This window comes from Dromiciops gliroides, chromosome 5 (assembly GCF_019393635.1).
Source record: "Dromiciops gliroides isolate mDroGli1 chromosome 5, mDroGli1.pri, whole genome shotgun sequence".
Classification (NCBI taxonomy): Eukaryota; Metazoa; Chordata; class Mammalia; order Microbiotheria; family Microbiotheriidae; genus Dromiciops; species Dromiciops gliroides.
Genome location: NC_057865.1, coordinates 210,432,559 through 210,445,023, shown reverse-complemented (window position 1 = coordinate 210,445,023; position 12,465 = coordinate 210,432,559). Strand labels below are relative to the sequence as shown.

General features: G+C 39.7%; 1 protein-coding gene across 4 annotated transcripts in view; it reads right to left on the bottom strand.

The window, feature by feature from the left end:
- Positions 1-10,553, bottom strand: part of CAPRIN2 (caprin family member 2) — a 62,949-nt gene extending 52,396 nt beyond the window's left edge. For 2 of the 4 annotated variants that reach the window (XM_043968316.1, XM_043968318.1), the window contains exons 1-3: positions 10,316-10,553; positions 8,951-9,216; positions 3,804-3,866 (exon numbers count right to left, since the gene is read on the bottom strand). In XM_043968316.1, the coding sequence (XP_043824251.1) occupies positions 3,804-3,866; positions 8,951-9,202 (315 nt within the window). In that variant the 5' untranslated portion in view covers positions 9,203-9,216; positions 10,316-10,553. The remainder of the gene's footprint in view (positions 1-3,803; positions 3,867-8,950; positions 9,217-10,315) is intronic. The other 2 variants (XM_043968315.1, XM_043968314.1) reach the window with 2 other exon arrangements.
- Between the last annotated feature and the right edge of the window lie 1,912 nt (positions 10,554-12,465).

Here is a 12,465-nt window from a genome sequence, read left to right as displayed (position 1 = left end):
TACAAATGACAATGGTAGGAGAAATTCAAGTTTTCTGACTGCATTCAATGTTGTTTCTACAGTGTGCATGATCACAGTAGCTCCCTTCAAAGATTTTAAATTATTCAAAGTATATCAGCAGAGGAAAGAAAATTTTATATTTGCTAGTTACAATACTCTATTCAGTAAGATTTGAGTACCTGCTATGTACAAGACATGAAAAACAGGATATCGATTAGGAAGATGATACCTGACCATATCAAAAGACAAACATCAGGTTGATTCATGAAGCCTTATTTTGTATTTTTAACTTATTTATTAACTTACTTTAACTTAAATGAACGTTATGAGGCCACCTAAACTATATCTGCTGAGTTTCATTCCATAATACCTGGTTTGTGAAGAACTATCTGTGTTTAAGGACAGATTTAGGATTTTTATAACAGTTAAGTACTATAATTCCTTTGAGAACATGAACTGATACTATTTGCTGGAGAAAGTACACACACACACACACACACACACACACACACACACACACACACAAAGGTAAACACACATATAGTGCTTTAAAAATATGAGGTCATGCTTTTATTGTATCCTCATATCCAAAATATAAAGCTCAGTCCTGGGTGCAGGAAGGGCACTGGTGATTTTGAGAAGTACCCAGGGGTAGGTAGGTAGGTAGGGGTGTGTGTGTGTATGTGTGTAAAGAGAAGCAGAATGTTAGTAATAGTTGTCAATTGTCATCACATTTATAAAGTGCTTTAAGGTTTTACAAAGTTCTTTACATGTTATCTCATTTGATCTTTGAAAAAAAAATCCAGAAGTAGGTGCTATAATTACTCCCATTTTACAGATGAGAAATTGAGGCAGAGGTTAAGTGACTTGTCCAGGGTCACACAGCTACTGTGTTTGAGGCAGGATTTGAACTAAGATCTTCCTGACTACACGTCTAACACCATCTATAACACCACCTAGCTGCTTGAGGGAAAGGATTCATGGCAAATGAATCCTGAAGAAACCTGAAGACAATAGATGTGGTCAGTGCCACAGTAATTAGTCTTCAAGTATTTGAAGAGCTATGAAGTTTAAGCAGGTTTGCCCTTGCTCCACGTTGTTCCACAGTTCAAAACAAGGAACAATAGATAGAAATGATAGAGGTAGATTTTTGCATAAAGCAGGAATAAAAGTTTCCTAATGATTAAAACTATTCCAAAGTTGAAGGAGCTGCCTTGGGTTGTAGTAGGTTCTCTTTCACCAGAGGTCTTGAGACAAACTGTAGATGGCCACTGTTATATACAATGTAGAGGGAATAATTGTTTAGGATTTAATTAAATTAGGCTTCTGAGGTTCTTTTCCACTCAAGGTTCTGTAGTTTCTAAGCAATGTAAGAGTAGTTGGAAAAAAGACATGAGAAGCAGATTAAAGAAACACAAGTTGAGAGAGGTATAAAGGCTAGAATGAATAGCCAATTTAGGGGGGGGGAAGCTTTAGATTAAAAAAGAGAGTATAGGAGTATTATGCTTGGAACAGAAAGACTCAAGTCCTACCCTAACCCTTTCCTTTACTATACATTAAGTATATTTCCCTTATCAAAGTCTAATCAAAATAACACAATAAATTCATACTAAGTTAAAGCTAACAAGATGAAATATTTGTAAAGCATTTAGCACAGTGCTTGGCACAAAGTAGGCACTATAAAAATGTTAGCTACTATTAGTAATTTTTTCACCCAAGAATATATTTCACAAAGCAGAGGGGCCATCTGGTCCAAATTAAAAATTTCATGTCACACAAACTAAATGGTCTACAGCTGAGAGCTCGATGCATCTCCAAGCTATCTGGAATCTTTTCTCACCTTCAAAGACCAAAGGGTTAGAATTTAAAGAGGCTTTAAAGTTGATGCAACTCACTAATTCTGCAGTTAGAAAAACAGGTCCAGAAAAAAAAAAGCAAAGTAATTTGTCCACATCATGCAGGAAAGAGTAGAGCCAGGAGTTGAACTCTTAACTCTAATTCTACAAAGTCTGTAATTATAGAGGCAGGAGGCTTTGGAGGATGCTCTAAAAAGTTGACTTCAATCTCAACATGAGTAAATGTGATACAGCTTCCCACAATCTGAGCTCCCGATCCCCAAACGCCCCACCCCAAAAAGCACTAGGTCCAACAATGTTATAGAATAGTAGTTTTGGGTTCAGTATTAAAAAAAAATCTCAATAGTTAGTGTCTACGAACAATAGAACATGTTGCCTCAAAGTAATGAGCTCTTACTAGGGAAAGGAAATGACATCAACTTTTTAAAAATGTAAAACAGTATATTCTCCATCCAAATAGTGCAAGGCTTCTTAACCTGGGGTCTGTAATTTAAAAAAAAAATACATTTTTGTAACTATCAATATAAATGTTTTGTTATCCTATACTTTATGCATTTAAAAACATTCTAAGAATGGGCCCATAGACCTAAATAGACTGCCAAAGGGGCTCATAACACAAATAAGGTTAAGAACCCCTGAAGAAGGGCTTAGATAACAACCTGTGTCAACAAGGTTACAGGGGGCAGCTAGATGGCGCAGTGGTTAAAGCACTGGCCCTGGATTCAGGAGTACCTGAGTTCAAATCCGGCCTCAGACACTTGACACTTACTAGCTGTGTGACCCTGGGCAAGTCACTTAACCCCCACTGCCAAAAACAAACAAACAAACAAACAAACAAAAAAAACAAAACAAGGTTACAGAGAGAATTATACCAAGTAAGGAGCTGGCCTCGTTAATCTCCCATGGTTCCTTGCAACACTGATTCTAAGGTCCAATAAGTTACACCTCATAGATGACTGCCTCCAATCTTTCTATAAGCCTGTTTCTAGGGAAACCAATTAATGAAGACATTCACCCAGTACATAATTCAGGCAAACTGCAAAGCTAGTTCACCAGCTTCTAGTGGGGAGCAGGGAGGTGGTGGGGGGGCGTAATCTGATGCAGAGTATAAATCGAGGTGGAGAGAACCTGGCATTGAAGCAAAAAAGCAGAGAGAAATTACTGTGGCAGAAAGAAAGGCAAATAAAAGCCTACCTAGGTCTGCCAGTGACCTGAGAAAGTGAGCAGTGCCTTTTCTTTACTTAGTGCACCTTGGTACAAATTATCAAGACTAAGTTAAATGAAAAGTACACAAATGGATCACACATACTCCAAAATTCCTCCCCTAGGAAAGAAGTCTTCATAAAAGAATCTCAATAGGTGCTAGCTAATACTGTACAGTACAAGGACAATGAAAGTCATCCGAAGCTAAGTCATTGTTCTTCCCTCACTTGCTCTGGTGATGATGGGAAGAGGAAAGAAAAAAATTACTCAGCAAAAACTGCCAAGGAATCCTCTTTGGGGGCTGCCCTGGATTTGTTTCCTTGTGTTCCTACCTTTTTGATAAGAAGAGCTGAAGAAGGAAAGGAGAGAGAAACTTTATTTCAACTGAGATTGGGTGGTTGAGCTTCAAATTAAAAGACAAAATCCATTCAACACTTTAAGAACATGTGGGGAAAGTTGGCTATTCTCCCAAACTGAAAGGAGAGGAAGAATAAGAATTACCTTGAAGCACTTACCTCACATATTCAGCACCCCAAAAAGACTGTAAGTTATTGATAGGAACTAACAGCAAGTATACTTAAGAAATTTCAGAGACGTGAAGATTCAATGAGACCTTCACTCTATTCACTTTATCTTCATTTATCTCCCCCATTTTACAAAGTCTTTAGCCTTATCAAATCTAAAAGGCTTTTCCCCCTTAAAAATTGAAGCAGCAAGTTCTCTAGAGAATGGCTATCTACTTACCAACTGGTCTGAATTGAGTGGCTCCCCATTTTTCAGACGATCCTTATAATCTTCTAGTTTGAGCTACAAATAGAAAAACTTTTAGTTTGACAAAAAGTTAAATATGAAGATTAAATTTTTCTAAATAAATTCTGCTTGCCTGCTATGGACAAGACATTTTGATAAATTCTGGGAAAACAAATGAAAGACAACTGTCCCTGTGCTTCAACATCTAATTGAACATGGGCCAGGAAGTATGATGGCTTACACACATACACAGATAATTAGGGTATAGGGCGTGGAGTAAAGATTAAGAAAAAGTGTTCTCTAAGATTTGAAGAAATAATACCTAATATGTTCCTTAAAGGAAGGATTAACAAGCAAATATAAACAGTAACATGTATTAGGTTTGGGTTTAGCTGGGAGGGGCAGAGAAAGGAAAAAGGGAGAAAAATGGAAAAGGTTCAGAGCCTTGGGAAATGCATAGTAGGATGAGGCTGGTTAAGGAGCTAGTCTTTCAGTTTGGTTAGAACACAAAGTGTGAAGGGAAATCACGTGAAATAAGGCTACAAAAGTGTGTCAGAGACAGATCATGGCAGGTTTTAAGTGACAGGCTGAAGAATTTGCATTTTATCTGGGAAGCAACAAGAATCCAAGGAAGATTTTTAGCAAGGAAGTGACATGATCAGACCTGAGCATTAGGAATATTGTAGAAGGCAATTAAAAAAGACAGATTAAGAGATTAACACAATAGTCTGGGCAAGAGGCAAGAGGAGCCTGAACAAAAGCAGTTGAAATGGAAGTTGAATGGAAAGGATGAAGGTAAGAAATACTGTAGAGGCAGAATTGACTTGGTAAGGAAATAAATATGGGGAATAGAGGAGAGAGAAAAGAAAGGGAAAAGGCAAAGATGAATAAGATTGAGTAGTGATCAGAATCAAGTCCAGTTTTAGATACATTGTTTTTGATGAGCTGACAGGACACCCAGGTATGTCTAGAAGGCAGTTGAAGGGAACAGAATTGATCTTAGGAGGGAAAGATTTTAGTATAGACACAGATTTGAGCAACCTCTATTTAGAATAATATCTAGCCATGGAAACATTCCTGAAAACTCCCCATAAAACTCAAGTTAAATTTAAATTGCCTATCTGTAAGATTAGCATTTGATTAAGGTAAGCAAACTAAGAAGTTTGCTAGATGAAGAATTTATTTAAAAAAACAAACTTAATACTGAGAACTTCAGAAATGCTACTTTTTCAAAGCATTTATACTGACACCAAGAAGTGGAGAAGGGGAGAAGAAAACACAAAAAGTCTGTTTAATCAAATTGGGTAAATTAAATACCTATTATAAAATGAAAAAAAAATCTACTCTTAAATTAAGACTATGATTTAAGGGGCAGCTAGATGGCACAGTGATTAAAGCACCGGCCCTGGATTCAGGAGTACCTGAGTTCAAATCCGGCCTCAGACGCTTGACACTTACTAGCTGTGTGACCCTGGGCAAGTCACTTAACCCCCATTGCCTGAAAAAAAAAACAAAACCCCCCCAAACAAAAAAGACTATGATTTAGTAGTATAAGATACTTTCAGTATTAGTACATATTAAAGGACTAGATTCCTAAAATCAGATCTTTGAAAGAAGGAAAAAATTAAACATATGCTGAAAAAAATGATTATAGAGGACACTTTGGTTTTATGTGCCAAGTCTGGAGGGAGGCAAAGGCTAGGGAGAAGAATTATAATGGTCAGAACATACAACAATACGAAGTTGAAGTGGTACAAAAAAGAGGTCCAAAATGCTATGAGTAATCAGAAGATGAAGATCCCTTTCAATTAGGTAAAGAGTCAGCACAGAAATGGATCAGGGAAGTTTCACAGAAGTAGGGCACCTAAGTTGACATTTGACAGAAAAAAGGTATCTTAAAAAGGTCAGAGTTGGGGGTGAGAGAACAAGGGCAGAGAAGAGGAGAGGTCATACCAGGCAAAGAGAACAGCACAAAGAAGTCATCTAGAATAGGGTAGAGGAGAAGTCAGCTTGGTCTGAACCAAATAATAGCTTATCATGCTTTAAGGCTTGCAAAGGGCTTTATGTATATGATCTAATTTGTTTCCCACAATAACCCTTGTAAGTGAGTGGAATTATTATCTCCATTTTGCAGAAAAGGAGAGAAGCCAAGCTACTTGTCCAGGATCACACAGCTAATTAAGTTCTGAGGTAAGATTCAAATTTGAGGATTCCTAACTCTTAATCCAGTAGTCAATCCATTATGCCTTCCCACTTCAAGGGAATAGTATTGGGATGTCAGAGGGCTTCAAGCACCAGAAAGAGTTTATACTATATCTGCAAGGTAATGGGGAGTCACTAATTTTTTTTTTAATTAGAAGGAGTGATGTGCTCAAAACACTGCATTAAGAAGATTACTTTGGCAGCTAAGCAAAGGCTGAATTAGGGAGAAAGAGCAATGGGAGACCAGATAAGAGGTTATTAGAATAGTTCAAGCAAAAAGTAGTGAGGTCCTAAAGTAGGATTGTTGCAATCAAAATGGAAAGAAAGAAATAGATGCTATATCATGGAAGGCAGAATCAATTCAACAAGAACTAGCAAATGACTGAATGAGAAAAGTGACAGAGAAAAAACAGTCAAAGAGGATATCTCCTTTTTTGGGTGACTGGAAAGACAGAGTCTTCCATAAGAAAAAGAAGTTGGGGGCACCTAGGTGGCACAGTGGATAAAGCACCGGCCCTAGATTCAGGAGTACGTGAGTTCAAATCTGGCCTCAGACACTTGACACTTATTAGCTGTGTGACCCTGGCCAAGTCACTTAACCCCCATTGCCCACCAAAAAAAACAAAAGAAGAAGAAGTTGGTGTAAGGGCAGAGAGTACAAATAAGTTCTTCAGTTTTGTAAACATAATTTGCAATGCCAGCAGAACATCCAGATATAGAAATCTAGTAGATTTTTAGAAATAGGGAACTATAATCCTGGGGAGAAATCAGGGCTGGAGATAAAAATTTGGGGGATTTAAGAACCTAGAGATGGTAACTGAAGCTACAGCAATTAATGGCACACTAGAAAACAGGCCCTAAGGCAAAAGTTTAAGAGGATATCCACATAAGGGACAGGAAAAGGAAACGGAACCAGCACAGAAGAGAAAGAAGGAATGGTTATAGAAGTATAAATATAACCATGGATGAAGGTATTTAGAAGGAATGGTTATTAAGAAAGAAGTGGTATCCCACACTGCCTTATACTTTGTTGAGGTCAAAGAAGATGATAAAAGGTTACACAAGAAGGTCACAAGGGATTAACCCTAAAGAGAATCGTTTCAGTAAAATGATGGGGATGTGTCAAATTGAAAATGGATTAAAGGTAAAGTGGATGTAATGAGTATAACCTATTTTTTCTACAAATTTTTTTGGTGAAAGGGAAAATTGACTTTTCCAGTTATCTTTTGTGATAATGAAGGCCAAAGCAGTGGGAAAGGACAAATGCAGGGCAAGTCTGAGTACATGTTTGTGAACTGAAGGGAATGGAGAGATTGAAGAGCCATTAGAGAAAATGGCTGATTGATGGAACAAGGTCATAATGAAAAAAGGTCGTCAGAAATACAGGTATAGGGGTTAACCTTGGCAGGGAGGTTCACCTCATCCTTTAATATCAAAAGGAAGGGGGGGGAAAAGCAGATGACAGTGAGAAAAGTGTTTCAGAGAAATAGGGGAAATGGGGGCACTCACATCATACTATATATTACCTCAAAAGGGGAAAATTGTCTGTTGAGAGTAATTTAGTCAGGCACTTAGAAGCAAAATTTGGAACAGCCCACTGTTCAGCATGGAGGGCATCTAGTCCTATGCTTATATTAGCCCTATTCTTTGTTTCATTTTGTTGTTTGCTTCAATTGTACCTTTTTTTGATGTGCCAAGTCCAAGAGTAATAACTTTCATACTAAATTTAAGACAAGTAATAGATGAACATAACTCACGCTAAACCTACTATAATGTGAGAAATGACAAATCTTTAGTGTTACTGTATACATTGGTACAATGATAAGCACATGCTATCATAATGATAACCACTGTCTCAAAGCACTTGATGGTAGTCCTGTCTTGGTTTACATACAAATCTAGTTAAATCCAGTTAAAACTATGTAGTTTATGCTCAAACTCTTCAGTTTCTAATACACAGCAGACATGGTAGCTCATTTGCATAGACCATACAACTGACCTATCATCAATATGGCTTAAGCTTTGTGTATCCACTAAAGTTGATGAATTTGTGCTGATCCATTCATTGTATATACATTGTATAGACTACTAGTCAGATCAGGCCCAGTGTGAACAGGGAAGCAACAAGTAACTGGTCCTTCGAAGTACTTAAACCTATGACCTCAGAAACTAGCTCCACATTAACCCAACCACAGACTTGCCATTTGAATAACACACATATACCTCCCATAAAAACAACTCCAAAAGTTTTCAGTAGGACTTGGTTTCATATTTATATTTCATTATTTGAAATTCAGGGCCATTAACCCACCCAGTGGGTACTGCCATTTAGAATACCAAAAGGGAATCACCAATAATTATTTCATAAAGAAAACTATATATTACATTAAAATAATTAAATAAAATGTAATACATGAAATAATTTTAATAGTAGTCCCATGACTCAAAGAAATTAAGTTATGGCAAGAATTTGGAATTTTTGCATCAACCTTTGTACTAGGCCAATATTAATCCTTTCACTTTTGATAAGCATTTCTAAAAAGATTCACTTCCTGACTATGTCATCTTTAAACTATAAACTATATACTGCTAGAACAGTATTCCAGAGTATGATTACTCAAGCTTCCCACCATTGCTGCAGCTATACTGCATTAACTACTGCAGAAAGAACACAAGCAAACAAGAGATGGGGTTTTCAAGTTATTAGTATTCTCTCTCTCTGAGCAATGAATGCTTTAATAAATCTCAAAGCATTTAGACAACAGCATGCAAAGTAATAGTGAAAAAGAAGCTCTTCAGCTAAACTGATAATAAATCTAAATTTTGTTTTGCATGCACACTAGATCTTGATTCTATTCTTAGAAGGGGAGGTACCCAAGTCAAACATGATTTTTGTTTTGTTTTGAAACATCCCACATAAAAAACTCAAAAAAAGTTACCTTCTTTTTTTCAATATTTCTAATCTTGTGTTTGAGACATATGAGTCCATTATCAATGTAGGTCTCATAGGCCTGGGAAGAAGTTACCACTGAATTCAGAGCAGACCGCAGGGGGCTCAGGGGAGGCTGGTTCTCCCCACATTGGCTGTGATTCACTTGCTGCTTGGCTGATTTCATATTCCCCACTTTGCTCTCCTCTGAATGGCCTGAAGGTAAGTGGCTACATAAAGAGAACGAAGAAAGCAGCACCATTGAAACAGATGTAGCTAAAATAAGGGAGTGAGGGAAGAGAGATAAGCATTAGCACAAATAGACATAGGATAAGCACAAATTAGAACTAAAGAAAAAAAATCATACCACAGAACAAATATCTAACCCTATTCTCTCAAAATTCTCCATTATTGCCAATGTCCCCTCTCCCCAGGTTCAAAGCCAGTGAAATGCCCATTGCTGAGTCTCCTCCCACTACTCCTTACCATAGTACCCAGTGCCAAGCTCCAGTCCAACACTAGATATTATTCATGTAAAAAGGACAAATGTCCACACTGGCGACGATTCCAGAAAATTGAGCTTTTCCCTATAGCCGGGCAGGCAGAACTGCAAATCGGGCCATTGATTTGACATAGACAAAGATTTCACACGCCGAGATTTTCAGGACTCATCCTTGTCAGACACTTAGGGACCATTTTAATTCTCTAACCAAAATGCTTCCCACGCAACTTTCAAACTAGATCTAAGATTAAAACATCAACAGGACCAACCCTAGACCACCGGTTTGCACCTTCACCTCAATTTTCCGTAATTAACGGAAGCAGCAGCACCTTTCCAGCCAGCCCTAGGATGCTTCACCTTCGTCTCCACAGACCGGCCCAGGACTAGGCGGTTTCCTTTTTAATCCGCTCACAAACTTTCACAGGCTGACACATCCATCTTTAGTTAACAGCCATCAGCTGCCCATCCTTTTTCCCCTTGTTAATAGTTCTGCCAAGGTGAGTTTTCTTTTCCCTTCACTAACTCTCCCACTCCCTGAAAAGCCTCTCCCCCACCCCAACCAAGTGCAGTAGGTAACTCGATCCCCCAAGCTAAAAGCTTTGGGTACACGGATAGGGGAACGAGCCGGCAACGCCCCAGCGCCCTTCCATCTCTGCAAACGTTCCCACCTAGCAGAGCGGGGCAGAGTAGCCTGGGGTTTTTCCAGTACCAGGAGAAAGGGAAAAACAAAAAAACCCTGTCCTTGACCTCCTCCCGCCACGAGGCCTTCGCCCGCCCCTGCGTCGCGGCTCCCCAGACCCCGACCGAGGTGTGAAAGCCGCAGCCGCAGCTGCAGTCGCTGCCGCCTCCGCCGCAACCACGGGATGCCCTCACCTCCGCACCCCCAATCCGAGCCAGCTGCAGCGCCAGAGGCTGAAGCTCTGGCTCCCGGGCTTCCCCTGCGGTGGCCGCCGACACCGCTCGGGCTGCTCCGGAGGTGCCGAGATGCCCTAACACCTCCTCTCCCCCTCTCGCCCCTCTCTTTCTCCCAGCTTCGGGGGCGCGGCGGAGGCAGGGCCGCCAAGCCTTCCAAACCAAGCCCAAGCGAAGGCTCAGGCCCGCCCTCTTCAGTGGCAAAGCTTTTATAGAGTTCCCGCCCCCCTCCTCCCCCACCCCGCGCTGCCTCGCCAAGCGCCGACAGTCGCTCCGCCCCTCGGCCCAACCGCCGAAACCCCGCCCTTCTCCTGCGTCCAGATTCCCACCCCGGCGGTCTTGCACCCTTTCCGAAGCCCTGGTCTAGGCCAGTTTCTCTGCGGAAGGGCTTAGAGTGGCCATTAGGCTATTCTCAGACTGTGGATCCCACCCCTGCTCTCCTCTCTGCAGGAGACCTTCTGCTCGGCTATAGGTTATTCTCAAGGATAGAACTGGAAAGGGAGGGAAAGGGTAAAGAAAAAAATCTGGAGTCAATCCGGCTGGAGAGGACGCGTTCAAGAAGTGACTGCATTCCACTGGAGAAGGACACCCATATAGACTGGCCCTTTAACTACTGCCCTTCAGAGCAGGGATTTTGTGGGGCCCGGATAGCCTGAAGAACTCTCAAACCCTTCCAAGTTTTAACATCCATCCATGGCATCCATCATCGAGCATTTATCAAGTGTACTAAAGAAGCTACCTTCCAGTTCCACTTCTGAAACATCCTGGCCGTGTGACTCAGGTCACTTCATATTAGGTATTCTCTAGGACTGCAGTACAGTTGCTGATCTGCACTTCGAGAAAGGAATTTCCTTTGGGACACTATCCTTGCACCCCATCAGAGGTCCCTAATGTTTCTCTATTCCATTTTGGGGGTACTAGAAGCTGTATGATCATTATTCCCCTTTTCCCTCCACTACACTGCAATGTATGAACTACTTAAACATTATGTATCCCCATGAGTATATATCTTTTTTTTGGTGAGGCAATTGGGGTTAAGTGACTTGCCCAAGGTCACACAGCTAGTAGTAAGTGTTGAGTGTCTGAGGTCGCATTTGAACTCAGGTCGTCCTGACTCCAGGGCCGGTGCTCTATCCACTGCGCCACCTAGCTGCCCCCATGAGTATATATCTTAAAAGAAGTTTGGAAATTAACTTATTCATAGGTCCTCAGGCCTGTGACCTTCCTGAAAGAAAATGTCAATTAAAATTTAATGGGTGACTTACCCACAACATTAGAGTTCTTATTCAGGCTATGGTGAATTAATTTATGGATTATTACTGTAATCAAATAAATGTATGATAAGCCCGCAAGAGTCTTAAAAAATATATTTTCACAAATAGTGAAACAAAAAAGTAAAAAAGTTCATGCAGTATGTACCATTTTTTAAAAAAATCGAATCTGGAAATAAGAAAAATGTTAACTACATTTAATAATTCCACTTGCCAATTTTTATTTAACATGGTTAGCAGCTACTCCTGTACTTTTAAATGCTTTACAAATAAGATTAATTGTGAGTCCTGGACTGAAGAACTAAGTAAAACAATTTTAGATAAAAGACATAGAGAAAGTTCAGGAATAAAATCAGGGAATAATAATCAGTTTTAAAATCTTGTCCAAAAATACAGAGAATGTTATGTTTTGCCATTAATAACCTTACTTCTGTTAAGGTTTAAGGCTGTTTTGCAGCCTTAATAATTTACACTAATGTTTCATTTCAGTAGCAAGTCCCTGAGTGACTTAATGGAGGGACAGACCCTAGATTATTCATTTTCATCATCACTCACAAGCAGAGCAAGATAAACAGATGCTGCAGAATGTGAGAGAAGAACACTGTGCTGTTTTCCATGACTGCACAATAAACAGGGGCCATAAAAAGAGAAACAATGAACATGACTCCTTTTGTTCAGTAGGCTGGCCTGGATTTGGCAGGATTTCTATAAATAGAGGCCCCATAGTTTTTTCTTGAACTATATTCAATTCAATTCAACAAACATTCATTAAGTGTCTAGCATGTACAAGGCACTGTGAAATGCTGAAGATAACAAACACAAAAAATGAGAGCAGCCTAA